The 24,857-nt window shown below is 38.1% G+C and overlaps 1 protein-coding gene and 1 long non-coding RNA gene across 3 annotated transcripts in view; one reads left to right on the forward strand and one right to left on the reverse strand.

The window, feature by feature from the left end:
- LOC109469037 overlaps nt 1-8,917 on the forward strand; it is a 44,743-nt gene extending 35,826 nt beyond the window's left edge. Inside the window, exons 2-3 of the long non-coding RNA XR_002140168.1 lie at nt 5,257-5,338; nt 8,824-8,917. This is a non-coding gene — a long non-coding RNA (uncharacterized LOC109469037). The remainder of the gene's footprint in view (nt 1-5,256; nt 5,339-8,823) is intronic.
- LOC109469035 (sia-alpha-2,3-Gal-beta-1,4-GlcNAc-R:alpha 2,8-sialyltransferase-like) overlaps nt 5,940-24,857 on the reverse strand; it is a 23,221-nt gene continuing 4,303 nt past the window's right edge. The window contains exons 3-9 of one of the 2 annotated variants that reach the window (XM_019767427.1): nt 14,163-14,219; nt 12,950-13,144; nt 11,835-11,984; nt 9,852-10,052; nt 8,807-9,013; nt 6,906-7,074; nt 5,941-6,208 (exon numbers count right to left, since the gene is read on the reverse strand). In XM_019767427.1, the coding sequence (XP_019622986.1) occupies nt 6,017-6,208; nt 6,906-7,074; nt 8,807-9,013; nt 9,852-10,052; nt 11,835-11,984; nt 12,950-13,144; nt 14,163-14,219 (1,171 nt within the window). In that variant the 3' untranslated portion in view covers nt 5,941-6,016. Of the gene's footprint in view, nt 6,209-6,905; nt 7,075-8,806; nt 9,014-9,851; nt 10,053-11,834; nt 11,985-12,949; nt 13,145-14,162; nt 14,220-24,857 lie in introns of both variants that reach the window. The other variant, XM_019767428.1, reaches the window with a different exon arrangement.

The raw sequence follows: 24,857 nt of genomic DNA on the forward strand, positions 1-24,857 counted from the left end.
AAATCAGAAAAAAATGAAGAGGCGAATCCGAGAACCAACAAAATTTAAAATTTGGGTGTGGCCTAATCCACATATGAAACTGCAACAGGTTTTCAACCCTTACAGACATTTTTTTGTCTTGACAAATAGTTTTATCTGTACAATGAGTTTTTTCCAATATTCCTAGGTCTGACTCTAGCGGTCAGTTTTATTACATTTATAGAGTGTTTCTACCATTAATCATGCCTTGTGTTATTTCATGCTACAATAGCTTGACCACCAATTTGGCCACAATATAACTGACCTCTACAAAACTGACCAAACCTTAAATTCGTAATCGTCCTTTTTTCACCCCCAAAAATAGCAGAAAAACCAAGAAAAAATTCAACACATTAATCGTAACAATTACTTTTGAATTATGTTTTTTTGTCAAATATTACAGATTATAGAATAATGTTTACTGGATTTAATATAGTTTTGATGGCCACTTCCTTTGATGGATCGTCGGCGATGAAAGATTGAAATGATTATAATGTCCTCAGGTCTTTGTAGAGACTGTGATAACCACATATGATGGACTGACCGCTCATTTATATGCGCATAAATTATTGACAGTTGAGTGATGATGAACTAGCTTCTGTCACAACATGTCTGGAGGTGTGTTTTAACAAGGCTTTGTTGATATAAACATTGGAGACTTTATAGTACATTTCAAACAGTTATACAGGCTCCCAATTGTAGCTACATGTACTACATTGTATGAAACAACCAGATTGGAATATATATCTTTAGATGTAACAATCCTCACAATGCAAAAATAGGCAGACACAGAAATAGATAGACATATAGGTACATGTAGGCTGCTCTGCTATCTGTTGTCTGGTAGGGATTTGAACCCAGAACCTTTAGATTCTAAGTCAACAATTAAACCAGTCAAGACCACCATGCCACCTGTTAAGTTACACTGACTTGTAGTTTAAATGAAAAAAAATAAATTTGACTTGAAAGAGTCTTTGTTTGAAAATACCTCTTCTGTCTTACAGAAACAGTAACAGTCATGCCTTCAAATGTCAGAGTTATCAACCAAGAATCAAGGTGTTCAAAAACTTGTATTTCCCAAGACTTGAACTCGTTGCCACCAAGCACAGTTGGGGCATCATCACTAGAAACCTTTAAACAACTCCTACACTTAAATGTGCAAAGATTGAGTGTAATAAGTCGTTCAGTGTGATATAGCTAGCTGCCGCCGCGTCACGTGCCTGCAAAGCTGGTGTGTTACGTCAAAGGGCTGTTATACCAGTTATACCGAAACAGATACAGGTTCAGACTGTGCATGATGTACAAAATGACTAATACAGTCTGGTGTACGTACCAACCACTAAGTATCTGATACCAACCCAGAAAAGAAAAGTACGTCAAAAGAGCGTTTTCACCTGTTACGTCCAGTTTTGTCAGAATCTATCAGCCACAGACACGTTATAAACCTTTTCTGACAGGTGACAAGCAGAGAAATATAGCATCAAATTTGGCACAGATTCGGCGCGCCCGGTGTGATTGTGCTTGGGATGGTGTTTGGTCACTCATGAAGCCCTCCGAGACTTGGTCTCTGCTCCAAACGATGATGAAAAATTGATGAAATCTTGCGTCTTCATGCTTCATATCACCGACTAAGCCTGATGTGATAGACTTGATAAAGTCTAGGCACAAGTTTCACATGAAATTCAGTTGACATGCACACTCTGCACTTTTTTCACAAAGAAGTTTTTTTAAATTTCAAATTAACTGAGTCACTATGCTAAAATTATCAAACCAACTTGATATTGAGTATATTTACCTATTAATATATATGTTAAACATTGTAGCTGTGTGCTCTTTCAATACCTGTTTTGAAGACTGTTTTGTTTCATATCTTTACAATTACATGCTTTTGTCATTAAAGTTTAGTAGTGCAATAAATGGGGATTTTACTTCTTTTTTATCCTAATCTTCTTACTGATATCTACATAATTGCATCGCCAAATATTTACCTGTGAAGTGAGATTGGATTTTATAGACCAGCTCTTTGTGTAATCATCTTTGTCACGAGTCGCTGACCACTACAGTAACTGGACACAGTGAATGGTCCAGTTCATCACAGACTGACCAGTACACTGGGTATATTTTGATGCAGATTTTGTGTGTCAAATACATTTTATCTTTTATTAAATTCATCTTCCACTGACTCAAAAGAAGAAGTCAAGCCCAACAAAACTAGGACTGTATGTTGTAGAATGTACTGTATAACTTTGCACAAAGTCTCTGATATCGTTGTATCTTCTTTCTCATGCATTTTGTTTGTATTTTACAATTAGCCCGCTGGCATGTATTTGCAATAAACTTTCAATTAATATGTTATCATTATTCTATTTACTTGTAGCAATCTGGAAGCTAGACCAATTCAGTTTAAAAATAGATTTGATTCCAATGAAAAAATTTGTTTTGAAGTACAGTTAATACAGTGTCATGGAAATACATTGTCATGAATTTGTGGTAAAAAATCTACTACTAGTAGTAGATTAACCTTTTATATTCTGAAGTAGCCATTTGCCTACCGATTCTCTATTTGTTATGAGGTTAGGCAGCAGGTAGAAGGTTAAAAAGTGCTTCTTCCTTCTATTACAACTCTACTATGTTAAACCTTTAGCACACTGAAGTATCTTTTTGGCTACCAATTCTCTACTGGTTACAAGGTTAGGCAGTATGGAGAAGGTTAACCTTTAGCACACTGAAGTATCTTTTTGGCTACCAATTCTCTACTGGTTACAGGGTTAGGCAGTATGGAGAAGGTTAACCTTTAGCACACTGAAGTATCTTTTTGGCTACCAATTCTCTACTGGTTACAGGTTAGGCAGCAGGGAGAAGGTTAACCTTTAGCACACTTAAGTATCTTTTTGGCTACCAATTCTCTACTGGTTAAGGGTTAGGCAACATAGAGAAGGTTAACCTTCAAGACAAATTTCACTGCTAAATTACAACAAGTCGAAAGAAAATCCAACACAACAGTTTCAGTCTTTAAAACAGGTGCAAGCTTAAAAGTCGACAAAAGTGTTTCGAACGAAACTAGTAAGAGTGCAATTAAGGGCACTAAGCTCCGTATGTAAGGGGCCGTAATGAGTGACCACTGTTAGAAACTGACCACTCGAACGTCGGTGGTCATTAGCGTCATTCCCTATTCCCATCACGTCCATCATTTATCGTAGGATATGCATGCAGCGAGGGAGGGGAGCACACGGTATGATGAATTTACAGGGGCCCGCGCGGGGTTGTTTTATCGTGTCGTAGCACAGACTGGGACGTACGCCGTCGCAAAATATCGTTAAATGTCAGAAACTAATTAATTGTCCCTTTGTTGGCTTTTATAATGTGTGCTAAACAAAAGATTTTTAAAGAGATTTTTAAAAGAGATCTTTTTAGAGTTGCGTCATATATTTTGATAAAAGTATTTTGTACGCCATCACAAATATCGTTAGACGTCAGAAACTAATTACCCCTTTGTTGCCTTAATGTGCAAGATTTAGTGTAAAACAAAACAAGATTTTTAAAGAGATTTTTAAAGAGATCTTTGTAGAGTTGCGTCATTTATTTTGATAAAAGTATTTTGTACGCCATCACAAATATCGTTAGACGTCAGAAACTAATTACCTCTTTGTTGCCTTAATGTGCAAGTGTAAAACAAAACAAGACTTTTAAAGAGATTTTTAAAGAGATCTTTTTAGAGTTACGTCATATATTTCGATAAAAGTATTTTCAAGTATGGTACAAAAAATGTAATTATGTCATAATGTAAATATTGTTTGACACTGGAACCTACTTGTGTCTTTGTTGGCTTAATGTGCAAAATAAACTTAACATTTTTTTTCCCAAATGATTTTTTCCCAAATGATATTTTTTGATAATGGTATTTTGAAACTCAAGACTATGTTTTACTTAGAACTTGAACATACAGCAATGTATGACATTATATTATTAGACATCGAAAGCTAGTTGTTGACTTAATTTGTAGGACCAGTAAAATTAGACAAGATTTTTTAAAGAGGTTTTTAAAGAGATATTTCTTGATAAAGGCATGTTTTGGAACTTGTATAAAAGGGTTTGACTGCTTCAAAGTACATGTACATTTGCCAATAATTAATTTGAAAGAAAATCATAAAATTCTTATATTCTTAATATTCTACAGAGGAGACCTATTTTACTGAAGTTAACAAAGTTCTAATTTAACTATTCTATCTGCATTTTCATTGATTAATAATCAGTTATTTTACCTTAAGAAAATGTTACTTTTTAGATTATTAGATATTATAAAGTTATTGTTTTTCTTGTGTTTGGAACACAATTGCCAATATATATTGTACAAGTTCTGGTAGTCATATCATAAATACATGTACGTTAATGCTAGTATTGACATATACATGTACATGTAGTAATAGTGGTCACCTCCCTAACTGCATAATCATGTATTAAACAATGAATGGAATGTTATTTCTGCCTAACTCATTATATGTTTAAGGCATGGGTATGGGAGGAAGCATCTTTACCTAACTATAAAATCTCTTTAAAAGCAATTAATTTTGCAAAATGATTTCCAAAAACTTGAAGGTATAAATTAAATTTAGTAGGATATTAAGAAAGAAATCAAAACTGAACATCCTTAGTAGCAGTGATTACTGGTATTAAAGGTCCCAGAAAAAATTATCATTTTCAGTCTTTTATTTCTACTGTTAACTATATTGTATGAGAATCTGATCTTTAATGTCATGTTTGATGTAGCTTAGGCCACACCAATTTAATTTGTTGGTTCTCGGATTTTTTCAGAAAAAACATAAAGCGACAGGGCGAAAAAAGTGAAAATGAAAACAGGTCTACTAGTAGGCATCCTGTTATAGCCCCAAATGCTACAATAGGAGCCAAGAATTCGAAGTCAACACAAAAGGGTTAATATTTAAACAATGAATTTTGAACTTTTAATCAAACCACTGCATTGATGGAAAAACTGTAACAAGTAGGAAGGAAAGGACTTTCCTCGAATGTTGGGGGCGAAATATGAGCATATTTGAGTTGATTGATCTTTCTTTTTTTTTTGCAAATCAGAAAAAAAAATGAAGAGGCGAATCCGAGAACCAACAAATTAAATTGGTGTGGCCTTACCATGGTATCTTGTGCTATCCCGGTAAAAATAGAAATTGTTAAGAAATTGTACCATATCACAGTTAACAGTAACTGTTGTAATCTTTATTGCAGATTGTTGAAGACAATATCAACATCATAATTCTGAATCAACAACAGAAGAGACAAGTATAAACTTTAAGTTACATCGCACTTGGTATGTACTCTGATAGTTCTGAACTATTGTCATTATAATACTTTTACAAAGCATTGCAACATATTATAGAATTCAGATATTCTGAACAAGAGAACGTTAACTTTTAATTACAAAATGATAGTTACCACATGATTGCAACCATTCAATTTTTCATTCTACAAAATACTCAGTTAAATAACTGAACATAACTGTTCAACAAAATACAGTCACTTCATAGCCTGGACATTCTTTAAGTACACAATCATCTACAATATGCATGGATACACATTAAGGACCACTGGTCCACAAACTTTCATATACGACAAGTTTCTTTACCATACCTTCCATATTCTGGGGGTTTCCACATCATAATTGTCACTTGGGTTTACAAATACAATATATAAACTTTTTTTAAGACATTCTTTTAATTCTATTTCTTGTGTCAACATTATTTTTTTTTCATGTGCAGATGTCACAAATTACCTTCAGGATTGGCTGGAAAAAGTAGAAATCGGCTACAAATAATTTTTTAAAAATGCCAGGGGAGTTGGTCTGCCACAGGAGTACTTTCAGGTGAGGCAAATGTACGCCTTAAGTGGACCAACTCTCCTGGCATGTTTTTTTGTCCCTTTGACCAATTTTTACTCTTTCCAGCCGTTTCTGAAGCCTGGCAGAGGCTATCTCAAAATAACTCTAAGACTATAGATTCGTCCTTATCTTTGGGGGTATTCTGTACGGAAATGGCGCCACTTTTTCGTAGTTGTCGATATCCCAGGACCCTTGCGGGTCGCACTTTCTCGTGGTCAGCTTTAGGACACCTTTGGTGTGGAGGCTTCTGAGGACCAGGTTCTCTGCGTCCATTTTGTGAACCCTGCTGTAGGTCTGGTTAACCTGAATGAATGAAAAGAAAGGTTCGTTCGTCAAAACACATAACAATCATGGGCTGGATTGTGTGTTTCAATACAATAATACTAGATAAAAAGCACACTTAACTTAAATCCTTGTCCTGCGGAGCACAACAATTGTTGTTCTGCACATACAGTACCATCTATATAACACCCTGTATTGGTATGATTTGGGGGTGTTTCTCGCGCAACGCATCACACCACAGCAAAACGCAACGACTGCGGAAGTAACTATGCCACTGCAAGGCAAAATCTTTGGGGGTCTATGATCTAATCGATACATGAAATTATTGAAAAATATTGTGCCAGGAATGCCAGCAGGACAAGGGTTAAAAAGTACATACTTAAACATAATTAAAAGGACGGGGGGCGATATCGACTTCAGACAACCTTTGACCCTTTGCTGATGTCACACGTGGGAAAAATCACGTGTCCACAGCATTTGGGTCAGATAGCTGAGGAAGACTGAGTGATTCAGTCGAAAATTTCTGGTGAGTCAAATTTTGAGTTGGAGAACAGTTTAAGTTTTTCATAATGTAATTTACCAACTCAGCTGAACTTTCATGCTGATGTAATTAAAAGGAACTGAGTCTATAGGCCAGTCGGGTATGTACAAATCTCACTACCACAATGCATACTGTTTTGCTATTACAGGTACTGCTAATGTTTAACAGATAGGTCACCTCCTTGGGTTCATAGTAGTGGTAGGGGATGGGGTGTCCCTCCTCGTCTTCTTGGAAGGGGTAGAAGCCGTAGAGATGGATCTCGTCGCAGATCGCCTGGGCTACGGTGTACATAAACACACCGGACGTCAGGCGGTAGGCTTTGAACTGGTGTTTCACTCTCCAGTAGCTGTGAAAAAAACAGAAATGTATTAATAGAGAAAATACGAGAAGAAATTTGGCAGGCTACTAGTAGGTTGGTTGACCTAGAAGTAGAATTGAAAGGTACTGGGTTTGAATCCCTAGCATGCGATAGGCTTTGAACTGGTGTTTCACTCTCCAATAGCTGTGGAAAAAACAGAGATGTACAAATGTATGATGAGAAAAAATATGAGGAGAAATTTGGCAGGTTACTACATGTAGTAGGTTGACCTAGAAGTAGAATTGAAAGGTACTGGGTTTGAATCCCTAGCACGCGAAAGGATTTGAACTGGTGTTTCACTCTTCAGTAGCTGTGAAAAGAACAGAGATGTACAAATGTATGGTGAGAGAAAATACGAGAAGAAATTTGGCAGGTTACTAGTAGGTTTGTTGACCTAGAAGTAGAATTGAAAGGTACTGGGTTTGAATCCCTAGCACACGAAAGGATTTGAACTGGTGTTTTACTCTCCAGTAGCTGTAGAAAGAACAAAAATGTTACCTCATTTAATGTTCTCCCTTTGTGAAATCTGATATGCCCAAGCATAGCACTCAGATGATCAGAAAAAGAAATTTCAGTCATTGCAGCAACTTGAAGCAGAAGCTGCAGTTCAGAACAACATTGCTAGAGGGCACTGGAGAACAGTGTAATTCAATCGGATGGCATTTCAGCACCAATATATCTCCAGACCATAACACTAGACTTTAGGAAGTTAAGCTTCCTAAAGTTTCTGTAGATTTTTACATCCTTTCTCTTTGAAGGTGTCTATGAAATCTGATATGCACAAACAGACCACTCATGGTCACAACTAGTGAGTTTTAAAACAAAAATATGTCACCAGAAAGCTTTTAACATTGATTACAGAAGTAAATGGAACCTGCAGTTCAGGACAACATTGTTAGAGGGCACTGGAGAACAGTATAGTACAATTGGATGGCATTTCAGCACCAGGGTGTCCAGACTTTTACCCATAACTCTAGTAAGACTTTAGGAAGTTTAGCTTATGCACTTTGAGTTGTAAGGTAGATTTTTACATCCCTTCTCTTTGAAAGTGTCTGTGAAATCTGACCAAACAGAGCACTCATGGTCACAACAAGTGAGCTTCAAGACAAAAATATGTGTCAACAGAAAAGTTTTAAAATTGAAGCAAACAGAACCTGCAGTTCAGAACAACATTGCTAGAGGGCACTGGACAACAGTGTTTATACAGTCTAATAAATCAAATCAAACAGTATAATTCCTTGGATTGGCATTTCAGCACCATGCTGCTGTCCAGACTTTTAACCATTAAATGGAACCTGCAGTTCAGAACAACATTGCTAGATGGCACTGGAAAACAGTAGTAAATGACTCACCCATTATTGAAAGGCAATTCAAACTCTACTACTAGATAAATAACGGAGATAACTTTGGAATTCCGGACATTTCAAGTGACATCTCTAGCGTCGCTAGATGAAGTGAGAGCAGAAGTTCATTTAATGTCAACTTGTGCTCTCAGTTCATTTAGTTACACTGAAGATGAGTGATGAATGTCACTCAAAACATCTGGAAGTTATCTCCGCTATTTATCCAGTAGTAGAGTTTGATTTGTCTTTGAATATTATTTTACCTGGATGTCTAACCTTCATCAACGACTCACCCATTGATCCACTACAATGCATTGCAGTTCAAAACAACATTGCTAGAGGGCACTGGCAAACAGTTACTGCAGTAAATGACTCACCCATTGATCCATTTCAGTGCGTTGCCGAGCCATGCCAGCTTGACGTTGGTCTTGTTGCGGTTCTCCCAGAAGAAGTCGGTGAGTATGCGTGCGGGGATGGCGTTGGTATGGTACGTGAAGACCGGCATCCAGAAGATCGCGTCGCCCAAGGCCTGAACAAACCTCAGGAACTTTCGCCTGTCCTTTTCAGTGGCAAGGTACTTGAATCTGCAACAGGGGGTGGAGGGAGAGGTAGATTAAAAGTTTAAACTAGAGAAGTAACATTTGCAAAGCAAATGCATAATGTTTACCTTCGGATATGGTCTGCTCTGTTAATTCTTACTCAAACACATTCACATACATGTGTACATGTACTATTAGTATATGGTGACAGGAGCAGAGCAGACTATGAAATTGCAACATTATGTAACCCAACACCAGTCACCATGGTGACAGACATCAATAAATCATGTCATTGGTCAGGTCAGAGGTTACTGTTTGGAGAAGAAGAAGAGGAGGAAGAAACTGAGCAAAAACAATATGTTTTCCTTCGGTAAACATAAAAAGTCCTGGCATTAGACTAAGTGTAGTACATGAAGACGGGCATCCAGAAAATCCAGTCGACGCTTGAACGAACAAGGTACTTGAATCTGCAACATAGGTTGGCAAGGTCTTATAGAAAATGTATATCATGGTCCGTGTTTTAGTGATTTGTTCAACCTTACTGAACAATTCGGTGGCAAGGGGTTATAGAAAGTTTTATGAAAGTGCATTGAGGAATACATTGATTTTGAATGTTTATTAAAGGATTTATTGTTTGTATGCCATGCTCTGTGTGTTCAGTCATTTGTAGTAAATTTGGTAAAAGACCAATCTACATCCAATTTGTAAGGATGTCTAAATTCCACCTGTATTAGAGAATGCTCCTGTTGAAAGTGGTAAAGTTGTTCTTGGTGCCCACGTCTCTCTCGTACCCTTTTGCACATGTCTTATACCAGTATTTAGACTTAGGGGGCATGTAAGGCAGAAGACCAGTTTTGAAGACTGAGGGATATTTAAAACCAACCTGTATTGCAGAATGCTCCCGTTGAAAGTGGTAAAGTTGGTCTTGGTGCCCACGTCTCTCTCGTAGCCTTTTGTCGGAGCGAAGTTGCAGCGGAACACGAAGTCAGCCTTGTCGATCTCATTGCCACAGCCGCTGTCCAGGAGAATCCCGCTGTTCCCGATGACAGCGCACTTCCGATGGTGCATGCCCTGCAGCGGGGATCTGGGCAGAATAACTCTCAGTAAATAAACTGGTTTATGTACTGTATTACCGGCATGCCTGCGAAGCTGGTTTGTTACACCAAAGGGCGGTTATACTGACCATACAAATACAGAAGCTGGTGTGTTACACCAAAGGGCGGTTATACTGACCATACAAATACAGAAGCTGGTGTGTTACACCAAAGGGCGGTTATACTGACCATACAAATACAGAAGCTGGTGTGTTACACCAAAGGGCGGTTATACTGACCATACAAATACAGAAGCTGGTGCAATGTTGCACCAAAGGGCGGTTATACTGGCTATACAAATACAGAAGCTGGTTTGTTACACCAAAGGGCAGTTATACTGACCATACATATACAGAAGCTGGTGTGTTACACCAAAGGGCGGTTATACTGACCATACAAATACAGAACCTGGTTTGTTACACCAAAGGGCGGCTATACTGACCATACAAATACAGAAGCTGGTGTGTTACACCAAAGGGCGGTTATACTGACCATACAAATACAGAAGCCTGGTTTGTTACACCAAAGGGCGGTTATACTGACCATACAAATACAGAAGCTGGTGTGTTACACCAAAGGGCGGTTATACTGACCATACAAATACAGAAGCTGGTTTGTTACACCAAAGGGCAGTTATACTGACCATACAAATACAGAAGCTGGTGTGTTACACCGAAGGGCAGTTATACCGGCTACCGGTATACAGAAACTGAAGCTGGTGTCTTATACCAAAGGGCGTGCAGTTATACCAGACTATGCAGATATAGAAACTGGACAGGTATGTTATGCGGAAGAGCGGTTATACTGGCTATACAGATACAGAAGCTGGTGTGTTACACCGAAGGGTGGTTATACCGGCTATACAGATACAGAAGCTGGAGTGTTACGCCGAAGGGCAGTTATACTGGCTATACAGATACAGAAGCTGGTGTGTGACGCCGAAGGGCGGTTATACCGGCTATACAGATACAGAAGCTGGTGTGTTACACGGAAGGGCGGTTATACCGGCTATACAGATACAGAAGCCGGTGTTATGCAGAAGAGCGGTTATACTTGTTATACAGAATCTGATATCCTGAAGGGCATGCAGTTATATGAGGCTATACAGGTACAGGTACAGTACCTCTGCGGCAAGAGGTCGTACATCGAGGAGTTATATGAATGCTAAAGGGCAGCTATATAGATACAGAAACAGATACAGGTAACGTTACAGTACAGAAGCATGGTGTCTACATGCCAAAGGGCATGCAGTTAAACTGGTCTATTCAGATACAGCTAAAGATACAAAAGCTGGTTTGTTACACTGAAGGGCAGTTCTACTGGCTATACAGAAACAGATACAGGTACAAGTACAGGTATAGGTACAGGTACAGGTATAGGTACAAGTACAGGTACAGGTATAGGTACAAGTACAGGTATAGGTACAAGTACAGGTACAAGTACAGGTATATGTACAAGTACAGGTACAAGTACAGGTATAGGTACAAGTACAGGTATAGGTACAGGTACAGGTATAGGTACAGGTACAGGTATAGGTACAGGTACAGGTATAGGTACAAGTACAGGTATATGTACAAGTACAGGTATAGGTACAAGTACAGGTATAGGTACAAGTACAGGTATAGGTACAGGTACATGTATAGGTACAAGTACAGGTACAGGTTCAGGTACAGGTACAACTACAAGCACAGGTTCAGGTACAGATACAGGTACAACTACAAGTACAGGTACAGGTACAGGTATAGGTACAAGTACAGGTACAGGTACAGTACCTCTCTGGCAAGAGGTCGTACAACATTGGTGAGATGGAGAAGACATAGTTCTCCGGAGACTGGTCAAAGTGCATGATGGTCCCTGGCTGGACGTCCTTCTTGGTCAGACTTATTCTTTTCACCACGTTGAAGTACTTCCGAAGGCCCTTCCTGTCAGAAAAAAAAATATTTTTCATTTGACTGATGGCAATGTAAATGATGTGAAGATTTTTTTTACCATTCCTACAATGTATGCATGATGTACAAAATGACTAATAAACTGTATCTGTGGACATATCAACCACTATGTACCTAATACCAGCTCAGAAAAGAATCTTGAAGTCATGCCTTCAAGTACTAGAGTTATCAACCAACTGAAGGTGTTCCAAAAACTCAATACATATTTAATTTGAGAACTATCCAAAAGTGGAACTTTAGAAATACAGCTGTGGCATCATCACTACAATTACATGTATTATTAGCTTTAGACAATGTTTCAAGAGATAGTTTTAAACGAGTTTGACGTTCAAAGGCTAGGTGTTACAAGTTGTTTGGTGTGTTACAAGTTGTTCGCCGCACCACATGCCTGTGATGCTGGTGTGTTACACCGAAGGGCGGTTATACCGGCTATACTGATACAGATTTCACTTCTACCCCACACTAAAACTGTTACAGTTAGGCCACACAGCCTTAATTTTATGGATGACATCTGCGCGCGCATTGATTTTCGCATGTTCTAAAAATAATAAAGATCACGTCCACCGAGGCTCTGGCCTGGCTCTAAGCCTGGGTAGTCCATATGGTAGTTTAAGCAACAATACGGACCCGGGCACCCAGGCTACCGAAGCTCCACGACTCAAGAACTCATGCAGTACATACGTACATGTACAGTGCCGATTTATAAATTCGCAAAAAGCCAGCATGTGTCGCCTTGTCGTGTACGTCGCTATGTACTGCCGCAAATTCACACTACCAGCTTTGTATTCCTGTGGTTTAGTAGCATTTTTATATCTTTGGCCGGATTTTTCTTTTATTCGCCCGCGCGCACTAGTTTGGGGGACATCAGAGGATGTCATCCATAAAATTAAGTCGGTGTGGCCTTATTTGTGAATTTACAGTATAATAAGTCATCTTACTTTGCCATGGCCACCTCAGTCATGTTGAGAGTCCAGGGAGGCTGTTTGGGGATTTTGGTGACCAGCAAACCTTCGCTGGTCACTGTCTCGTCAAAGGGGTCGTATAACGACACGTTCTGATTGGTCATCAGGGACTCTTCCTGGTCTTCATCAAAGTCCGAGACGTTGAAGGCGGATTGCACTGCAAGGTCATCGCTATGGCAACGCAGACAACAGGAAGATGATTGGTCAGTATTACATATTCGTTTATCAGGCAAATCACTAGTACTTAAGAGGTCTTGCCTACTACTATTCTCTTATCATCTGGCACACAGATTGTACCTAGGATAGCTTGAATCACATTCCATAAGTTTATATTACATGGTTTGAGAAGTATAGTGAGCAGGCTCTCCAACTCTGTCCTGCTGCATACATTGTAACCCAACACCACAGGGTAGCTGCCACAGCACCAGTTACCATGGTAACAGACGTCTGGTCCAGGTCTTTCACCATATGTGTTTGGAAAAGGAGAAGAAACAGAGCAAAAACAAAGACTCAAAAACTCCATAGGCCATTATATGCCTGTACAACAAGTCGTCCCAGTAAGACTTCTAGGACACTCTTGTTTTACTTCAGCGCCCATAGTGTGGTATTCTGTTTAGCTTTCTTTGTGTTTTTCTCTGTTTTGTAATATATGTTGATTTTTATTTGCCACATAATGATTGTACAAATCACTGTTACTCAGCTTGTTGTACATACTGCGAGGCTGATTTTCCAAATAAAACTGTCAACAGTATGTTTTCCTATTGTGAAGGTAAGGCCACACCAATTTAATTTGTTGGTTCTCGGATTTTTTCAGAAAAAATATGAAGCGACAGGGCGAAAAAAAAATAAAAATAAAAACAGGTCTAGGCATCCTATTATAGGCTTAAATGCTACAAAATGAGCCATGAAGTCAACACAAAAGGCTGGGTTAAAATTTAAAACATTGAATTTTGAACTTTTAATCAAACCACTGCAATGATAGATGGGAAAACTGTAACAACTAGGAAGAAAAGGACTTTCCTCAACTGTTGGGGGGCAAAACATGAGCATTTTTCAGTTGATTCAGAACCAGAATCAAAAATTTTTTTTTCTTTTGCAAATCAGAAAAAAACGAAGAGGCGAATCCGAGAACCAACAAATTAAATTGGTGTGGCCTAATTAATATTAATGCAATGTGCGACCATGTTACCTGTCTCCCAGGTAGAGATGCCTCTGATCTAATTTCCTGTCTTCTTTGGTGATTTGTCTGGGGAGGTAAAAATAGACAGGAACAATTAGAATCTGTGCTCAAAATAAAAACATTGACATTAAAACAGAGTGTTACTGCACTGCTGGCTCCCCAACCCGAGGGAATATTGAACTAAGGCCACACCAATTTAATTTCTTGGTTAACGAATTCGCCCGCTTCATTTTTTTCTGATTTGCAAATAAAAATAAAAATTCAGAATCAACTGCAATTAATGCTCATAGTTTGCCCTGAACAGTTGAAAACATTATTATTATTATTATTACTGTCCTTTTCATCCTACATGTAGTTGTTACAGTTATTCCATCTTTCAATGTAATGGTATCATTAAAAGTTCAAAATTCATTGTTTAAATTTTGAACCAACCTGGTGTGTTGACTTTATGGCTCCTATCGTACCATTTTGGGCCGTAATAGGATGCCTAGGCCTGTTTTTATTTTTTCGCCCGCCCGCTCCATTATTTTTCTAGCAAAATCAGTTAACCAAGAAATTAAATTGGTGTGGCCTAAGGGCCAAAATTCCCCATGACAGGTGGTGTTCAACTGACGAACCCAATGGTGAGGCATACCAGCAACATCAAACAATGTGTGTGTTTTTTAAACTAACATTACATTAAATCAATATATTACACATTATACAATGTGTATTGTTGTAATATATTACATTGTATCTACTAGAAATTGATTTTATGTATGTTGCATGGGCAAAGAAAACAAAAAAAATTGCCCTGAACATGATTTTTGCTATCAACACTGATTTCTGTTGCCGAAAATTATTTTATTTTTGCAGCCTTTTCCATGATAAGACTTTTTCAAGACGCACTTAAGCTTGCATGACAATCCCCAGGAATACCCTCAGTTTGCAATCATGACAATTGCACAATGTATGAAACCAGGCCCTAAATTTGAAAGATAATTCTTCATAAGAATGAGAAATGATCAGGAAACACAATTAGGCCACACTGACTTAATTTTATGGATGACATCCGCGCGCGCATTGATTTTTGCCTGTCCTCAAAAAGAAAAAAAAGATCACGTCCTCTGAGGCTCTGGCCTAGCTCTAGGCCTGGGTATGTACGTACGTAGTCCAATTGCTAGTTAGCGACAATACAGAGCCAATGGGAACTCTGGAGGACGGCACTCAAGCTACCGAAGCTCCACAACTCAAGAACTCAGTACATACGTACAGTGCCAGTTCATAAACTCTGCAAAAAGCCAGCATGTGCCGGCTTGCCATATACGTTGCTATGTACTGCTGCAAATTCACAGTGCCAGCTTTGTATTCCTGTGGTTTAGTAACATTTTTTCTTTTTTGGTGAGAATTTTTTTTATTTGCCTGTGCGCACTAGTTTCGGGGTCTTCAGAGGATGTCATTCATAGAATTAAGTCGGTGTGGCCAAAATATGTGGCACTGAACACTTGGGTTACTTCAGTACCATGTCCTTACAGTACTATTACCTAAAAATTTTTTTCTTATTTTTCTTATGTTGAGAAATATTTTCTTGCCAGGGGGATTTTCAAGAAAATTCAAGAGACATTCTTGAAAGATTTGGTATGTTGATTCTTACACAAAGAATTTTATTCTCCTTTTTTTCTCAAGGAAAGAAAATATTTCTACTATCATGCTCACCAAGAAGAATCTTAAGAATTTCTAGAATTTTAAGAAAATTTACTGTCTTTTTTTCTGCTACAAGAAATCTTTCTTTGTGTACAGAATGGTTTTCTTGCTTCAAGAACAGTTTCTTAGTTCAAGAAATATTTTCTTGTGGACAGAATCGTTTTCTATGTGTTTCTTGAATTTTCTTGCTACGGGGATTTTTAAATTTCTTGTTCAAAGAATAATTTTCTTGCTATAGGATACATTTTCTTTGTACAAGAAAGAAGGAAGAAAAACAAGAAAAGGCATTTTTGGTAGCATTGAACACTTGGATTACTGTTACAGTAGTACCATGTCCTTACAGTCAAGGGCAAGTCTGTAATAGGATTAATTTTGTAACTGCTGGGAAACCTTCAAGTCTTTTCTCAAGACAGAGACATGCATTCACACACCTTGAACTTAAAGGACAAGTAATATGTTAAAGTGCATTTAGGCATAATCCTTTGGACTTCTTAATCCAGGCATAATCCTTCTTAATCCTTTTTCCTGTAATCCCCTGTCAGCACGACAGATTAGTGCACACAGAGTCTTAAACTTATGACGTATGTATGTAATCTACGTCCGGAAAATCTGCCAATCTTAACATGAAACTACACAAACGTTTTGTAGTCCTAAGGCAAAGACCTGTCACTGTAACAGTTGTTCCAAGTTTAGCTGTAAAATACCAACGGCTTACACCCCTTCTCACGGTGTTAAGGCCACAGCAAGTAAATTTTATGGATGACATCCTCCACAGACTCCAAATCTAATGCGAGCGGGCGAAAAAAAAACAAGGCGGGCCAAAAAAAAAGTTTCCTACATTTCAAAATTTTGACTCAATCATTGTACAAATGGTTTTGATTCGGTGGGAACATCACATATACACAGCCAGCATCACATATCACTGCATTTAAGTAAGAAACAAAACATTAAATCAGTGCCTTTTTTTGTCTTCTCTCTTCATAGTTATCTGCCATCCACCTTCCGGCATGGCAACAGACATCTTTGCCCATTTTCGGCATGTTGATCACTGTCAGAAGGCTTCAAAATTTCTTTTTTTTTTTCCCCAAAATCAGGCAAAAATCGATGCGCACGGTGATGTCATCCATAAAAATTACTTGCTGTGGCCTAAGCGAGAAATTCATGGCTAATTGAGAAGAATTGAGAAGAAAACATCTTTAGAGCCATCAAGTGTTTCTTTAAGATTCTGGCGCCACTATACGATGATTAATCTTTGCCGACTTTACGACACAAAACCGTCATCGAGACATTGACACGTCACGGTTTTCAACGACTCTGATCTAATTAGTTTTGCCGACACTGTTTCCCTTTTGTAGACAGAGGACCAAAATGTGATCCAGTTAGTTGGAGAAGCCCGCTTATTGTTTATCGTTTACCCACAGATCGTGTTGCCACGGTAACAAAACAAACACAAAGGAAATTGAGGGGGAAAGCACCTGATCTAATCAGTCTATGGCTTACTGGGAACATGTGTTGCCAAACTGCTGAGGAGATTGGTTTTACATGCCCTACGTAGGGTAGTGTGTGCATACATGTAGTCCAGTGGTTGGGATCCTGCCTCTGGACCAAGAGGTTGGGAGTTCGAATCCCGGCTGTTGTTGCTCGCCCAACATGCATGCTACTGGAAAGCATTGCAGTCCTAATAATAGGATGGGACATCAAGCTGTGGTCCACTGTTCATCATGCTTGGTGGAAAGAGCTAAAAGACTTTCCCCGATCTTGTAAATACTCAGTACATAGCTTCGTTCTATCTTCTCTGTCACAACCAGTGGGAGATTAGCTCTTCAGTGTCAGCTAAAACTGAATTACTTTGAAATTCCTTTCCTGGAGTTAGGGGAAGCACATATACATGTATGTAAACTTAACAAGGATTTCGGTCTAACACCAAAAGATATAAGACATCACATGCTACTAGAAGCTGATAGCATACATGTGTACGAGATGTATAGAGGATCCACAATTCTTGCATATAGAGATCACATTCAAATTCAGATCACATTTAGAGTGTTAGGAACATGATTGTTAGTCTAAGAGTGATCTCCCATTTACACATCTTGAGTTTGAAGGGAATCCATTGATCTAAATCTTTTACAATAGTTCACTATGCTTCACAGAAAAATTTGCACAGACTGTTTTTCTACAGAAACAGTGTATTCAGCAACCTTTTGAACTGTAATGGTCCATAACATGAAGTTTGTAAAGTCTAGGTACTATATACAAAAGGATGGGTCATCAATTGAAGAGTGTGTACTCTGTGACCCTGTGTCTCTTCTGTGTGTATTGTTGTCAGGTTGATGAAAGACGAACAAATATCTGATGTCTACATGTATAATCTCAGTATTATTGATGATGAATGGATTTTTAACTGCCTTTGATGACTGTGGACAACCAACATTTACTTCAGAATCAACAATTGTTTACATGTACAGAATGTATTATTTTATAGATGTACATTTAGGCCGCACCAATTTAATTTTTTGGTTCACGGATTGCCCCGCTTCATTTTTTTCTGATTTGCAAATAAAAAAACATTTCAGCCTCAGAGTCAATTTCAACATGCTCATATTTTGGCCCCAACAGTTGAAGGAAGTCCCTTCTCTTCAGAGTTGTTACAGTTTTCCCATCGATCAATGCAGTCGTTTGATTAAAAGTTTGAAATTCAATGTTTCAATTACAAACTACTCTGGTATGTTGACTTCATGGCTCCTATTATAGCATCCGGAGCTATTAATTTATAGGATGCCTAGACCTGTTTCTATTTTTATTTTTTTTCACCCTGTCGCTTCATTTTTTTTTTCTGAAAAAATCCGACAACCAACAGATTAAATTGGTGTGGCCTTAGTGTACGGTTCTTTACAGCTGAAACATGAAATCGAGACTTCAGATCCAAAAGTGATGGTAAGCCTTACTGTCTTTTCCATCAGAGTCATAACATACAACTGGATTTAATGAATTTAGTAACAGGTAGTGTAAACAAGCTATTTATACCCGTGTCCATAAATAAGTCTGTTTTGTAAAATTCCGGCATAGTTACCATACACAACATTGCATTTTCTCACCCACATATCCTTCTTCTAGACAAAACATATATTTCGCCTCACAATTATTGGAAGGAATTTAGGCACATAGTTCAAGCTCAACTTGCACCCAGACCAATACCAAAATCCTTTGTCCTAATGTCGTTACTCCTAACATAATCAGGATATGGCTTTAGCAAAGGTGCTTAGTTTCCAAGACAGCACACTGTGATACATTCCCAGGAGGATTTTAAGACTGAGGTGATTTTTCCACTTTTGTACAGATTCTTATAGCCATATAGAGATGTTATACCTGGTATGAATTTTTTTTTTTATTCCTGTGGTACTTAATAGATGTGATGACAATTATTGAAATATTTTAACACAGTTAGCTACAGTATAGGAGGACTCTATCAAACGCATTATCATATTGAGTAATGCTCTCGTCCATTCTAAGAACAACTTCTGGGAAATATTTTATGCTTTCATGAATCTAGTTGATCAGACCTTCAAGGTTCTCTAGAATTTAGAACCCAGGGTGAACCAATCGTGCCCGTAGCCAGGGGGGGTTCGGGGGGGTTGGAAGAACCAAAGGTCCACTTTTTGGTCCACTTTTTATGTAAAGGTCCACTTTTTGGTCCACTTTTTACGTAAAGGTCCAAGATTTTTCTTCAAAAGATTGACTGGAATCGTAGAAAAACTGCTCCCTTTGTCATTGAATAAAAATCTATCTCTGATTTTTTCTTGGAAATCCTCTCAAAAATGCACGAAATGCCATTTTAGAAGGTTCATTTTTCAAAATTTTTCGGGGGAGCATGCCCCCGCACCCCCCTAGGAACCTCACGCCTTCGGCGCTCGAGGTCCCCTCAAGCAGTGGGAAGAACACCCCCCCCCCCATTCAAAATCCTGGCTACAGGCATGCCAATAGTTAGTTTTGGTGCTGGACCCATTTAATAACTTTTTGGTTCTGGACCCCAAAATAGTTTTGATTCTGAACCCATAATATTTACAGAGGGCCGGCAATTGCGGAGATTGTATGACATACTTTATCGGGACTAGAACATAACCTGTTGCAGTGTTGGAGGTTTACCCATGCAATGACATCCTTTTAGTAAGCATTGCAACGTCTTAAGAAACTGTGACATATTTGACTCTTTCACTTTGACATTGACTTCACTTTCTCCAATGAAAGTCCAAAGTTTTCTGCTCAACTAGTCATTGACCAAAGAATCAATAGGAAAAAAAACACTTTTAGGTAAAATATAACCACCTTTTTTGGCAGGTGTAATAGAAAAAGAATACGTCTAGACTAGAATACCACTTCAGACAAAGATAAGCAGCTTTCTATACAAATTAGAAAAAGCAGGATTATCCTTTATAGCACTTTGGCCAACTTTGGCTTTGAAATTCATGCTATTGCCTTGGTACCCTGGATTACACTGCACAACATTTACTTGTGATGCCTATTTTACTTTTTCATATTGACCCACCTGGCCATTGTGGCCACATTATAGATTATTTTTGCCATTGACCCAAGCATTAGAAATCTGTTGTGTCCATTTTCTTTAAGCCGCTCGAGTGGTCACTATACAAAATGTATACAGGTGTGATTGTACTTGAAGTTCAATCTTTGGCTTAACACTGAAAACAAAGCTGTCTTTTTTTTTCTTTGCAGTTCAACATGTATAATACAGGACATGGTGGTGAGGTACTCTAGCTATAGCTAATTTTAACCTCACCACCAAACATACAGGTATACAGCGACAAAATACATGACAAAAACAACAGAGAACAGCAAATGGGTGGAAATGGGTCAATAAATGGTAACTTAAAGGAAGAACATGTTTTGTAGGCTATGTAGGATTTAATCTAATACAAACCGTTTAGTATCAATAACGTAAGTTTGGATGATTGTCAAAATGCTACAGTTTGTATCTGGGTGTAAATCGGGTGATCCTCTAAGTAAAATGTTACATAAGAATTGTTCAGACATGTTATGTACATCAAAGATAGTCAGCCTGTCTTGCACCTCAGAACTTTTAAAAAAGGGGCTACTGCACTTTTCCAACCTTGAACTTTATATATACATGTAATAGTCCTCATTTCACAATTGGAATGGTGCCACATACAAAAGAACAGTTCCGTTTACGTAGTAATTCTAACATTGACTTCTTCACAGCCCATTACCTGTTACTCTCTCCACAGGTGACATGTTTGTTCTACGTTGCTCACCTGTTTACCTGCCTCATTAAGAGCGTACCTGTCTAAACAGGTAAAGCTTAAAGGTAAACGCAAAACGACATGTACGGCCATCGTTCAAACACCCCCCAGTGTTGTTAACAGTACATAAGAAGCTCATATTTGTCATGTTAAGATAGTTGTCGTGAAAAGTAATAGGCATCTATTGTTTGAGAGTGTGCCCCTGTATGTGAACTAAATCGTACGATACTGTTTTAATTGATTGACAGCAAATTTGCAAAAAGAAAGAGGCCTTAATAGCTGGAAGGATACAGCATGTTGAGGTTAATTGGTTTGTGTTTTTAATTGGGAAACAGCTAAAATTTGACAGTAATCAAGCTCTTACATTTGTTTGGACACTGACAATGCTAGCCTCCATAGCAGGCTTATAGAACTGGGGGTTTAGTAGTCTTTGGCTGTTTTCTGATTAGCCCAGTTCTCCAAACGGGGGTATTTCAACCAAGCCGGCTATGTTTTCTAATATGCAATCAGAAAATAGCACATAAAAGCTCCCAAAGACTATGAAGACCCCCCAAAAACCCCAGTTTTTGGCATGCTATGGAGGCTAGAAAGTGCTACTTCTGAAAGAAATCTTTAAAAAGCACAACTCAGGCTTGGATATTCATTTTTTTTGGAACAGAAATTTGATATGTTGGTTCTGAAAGTTTTGCAAAAAATCAATGGAGCTAGTGGGAAATAAAAACAGGCCCTGGTATAGGAGGCACTAAGGCTGGTTTGTAATTCAGACAATTTTGAATTAAATGAAACAACTGCATTCATTTGATAAATGTAAAAACTGTAAAAACTAGACAAAGATTTAAATATTAACATTTTGGTGCTGAAAGGTACAATCATGTTTTGTGCATGTGACTGTGTGTTTATTTGTTTTTGTGTCTGCAAATAAAAAAAAGAAGCAGGCAAATAAGAACCAACTCACTCACTCACTCACTGTCCGGTTTATCGTCTACCAAATATATATATATATATGCCTTACTTTAAAGGCATTTAGTGCAGCTTTTAAGGCTTGGAAACCAGAAGTCAACATTCTAGCCAATTACATACATACTAAGGTAAAACAACACTATCCCAATGTATTTCAACACTCATGGAGCAAAAATGCCCATAATTCTGACTAAAAATAGTTACTGGAAGGACCTGGATTGATTCTTAGGGTACCTCCCTGAAAATAAAGGATTTTATCCTGGGGCTTGTTTCTGCAGTTTTAAATGCATAAAGTATGAAATAATGATTCAAATGTGCTATTGTGGGATAGTATGAGTCAATATTATACAGATTGCCTTATTCAGAATATTTCCAGTTTTGCCTCCCTAAAATTGCATGGGAATGCCTTTAAGTCTCTTTCACCAATTGGCGATCTCTGTGTCGGTCACTGGACAATTGTGCAAGCAACTCAGCTCTCTATTTGTCCACCTGTACACTTGAATGAACCTGTTTAACTTTGTTTACGTTACAGGCAGTGCCTGGGGTACACAGACCAATTTCTTCTCACACCTATATATATATCAGAACATTACTTGAATTGGGTATGCGTGGCGCGTGGGAATGACATTTTAAAGATGTCAACTTTGAGGAAAATGAGAAAAAAACACCCCCACGTGTTTATGAATACCTATTCCCAGGTAAACAGTGACTCGGTGAGTATCACATACCCTCGTAGATTGTTTTTTATACCCATCCCAGTTCTAGGGACACATTATAAAGCCTTGCACTAGCAATGGTTAGGCCATACCAATTTAATTTCTTGGTTAACAGATTCGCCCGCTTCATTTTTTTCTGATTTGCAAATAAAAATAAAAATTCAGAATCAACTGCAAAATGTTCATATTGTGCCTGAACAGTTGAAAACAGTCCTTTTCATCCTACTTGTTACAGTTATTCCATCTTTCAATGCAATGGTATTGTTAAAAGTTCAAAATTCATTGTTTAGATTTTGAACCAGCCTGGTGTGTTGACTTCATGGCTCCTATCGTACCATTTTTGGGCCATAATAGGATGCCTAGGCCTGTTTTTATTTTTTATTTTTGCCTGCCCGCTCCATTTTTTTTCTAGAAAAATCCGTTAACCAAGAAATTAAATTGGTGTGGCCTTAGATAGAGTTGTATAGCCACAAGCTTTTGCAAAGAGCCCCTGACAGTGAGAGAGGCATGGGAAAAAAATGTTGTGTTTCTTGTTTCAGTCCTGAAAAAAATTGTGTCAGGAGGTAGGGATTATATATTTTTCCTTCTTTTTTTAGACTTTGACCATCTCTCATGATTCAACTTATACAATACAGTATTTTAACAAAGTAAGAATTGTATGAGGACACTTGTATTTTTAATGTCATTGTTACAAAACTGTTTGTACAATGTTTCATCATTTGGGTGTCAGATCATGGAGCTAGAAAAGGTCGATCAGTTTTTTTAAAAATTCATGTCCCTTGCAGGGGTCCACACAAAAAAGGCTAGGGTCGGCAGTTTTTTCTAGGGTCGGTCGGGAAACAGGAAACACAACATCTAGACCTGATTACTGCTGTGTACCAGTTCACTGGACCGGTTCTAGACTTGTAAAAATGTTTAGGTTCAAGTAAAAAGCATATCACATACCCCTTTTCTTTCCAAACCACCTAAAACCTTCCATAGATTGCAAAATCTGTGCTGCAAAATGAAGAAAACATTTCCATCGAGCATCGTCAAGTGTCGGCCTCCATGTTATGTGGCCACAGTTTTGCCCAGACAACATTGCAAGGTTGCCAACATACAATTTTGTATATGCCATGGGTTTAGGTCCGGACTTACGAGTCCGGAACTGAACCTAAACCTCTGGACTTGAATCCGGACCTGAACCTAAATGTGGGTTTAGGTACACAGCACTAGGTCTGATTGTGTAACACAGCATACAAAATACCCACTCACACCAGTCTCAGCACCACTTGCAATCATAGCCTATTCATAACACACAATACACCCTCTGAGATGATTTATAAAGACCCTAATGGCCAACTTAATAGCTTCTCTTCAATGCTTAAGTGTTTGAATTGAAGTCTTTATGCTAGTTTGTGATGTTGACAATGTGCTCTTTATGAATGTATTTTCATATGGGTCGATACAAGAAAATACCAAATGACCAAAGGTTCTGTCCATTTTGTCCGAACATGATTGAAAATGAGCACCATTTTAAAATGGATTGTACACTATACAATGATAAGCGCCTATTGCTGTTCACCTTTCTTTCCGCTTGTTCAATTGATTTCAATACGTTAGATCCTATAGATAAATTCAATTACATTCTCAGGGGAGATAACCAGTACCGTGTTCAAATAGGAAAATACATTAAAGAATGTTTCAATCTTAGAGACCACATAGAGAATACCACACATCATACATATACTCTGTACAATGACGTTATCTACACATGTATTTAGCTTTGTTAGATCTTTAGTTGTAGAAGACCATACAAAAGTCCCTGTACTTTTTTGTTGTGTAAATAAAGAATCTGTTTATGTGATATTTAATTGATGGCTATTCATTGCTTTGTGTAAACAGATAATACTGTACATTTAGGCCACAGCACGTAAATTTTATGGATGACATCCTCTGCAGACTCCAAATCTAATGCGAGGCCACACCAATTTAATTTCTTGGTTAACGGATTCGCCGCTTCATTTTTTTCAGATTTGCAAATAAAAATAAAAATCCAGAATCAACTGCAAAATGCTCACATTTTGCCC

This window comes from Branchiostoma belcheri, unplaced genomic scaffold (genome assembly GCF_001625305.1).
Source record: "Branchiostoma belcheri isolate BF01 breed outbred unplaced genomic scaffold, Haploidv18h27 scaffold2, whole genome shotgun sequence".
In the NCBI taxonomy this organism is placed as follows: Eukaryota; Metazoa; Chordata; class Leptocardii; order Amphioxiformes; family Branchiostomatidae; genus Branchiostoma; species Branchiostoma belcheri.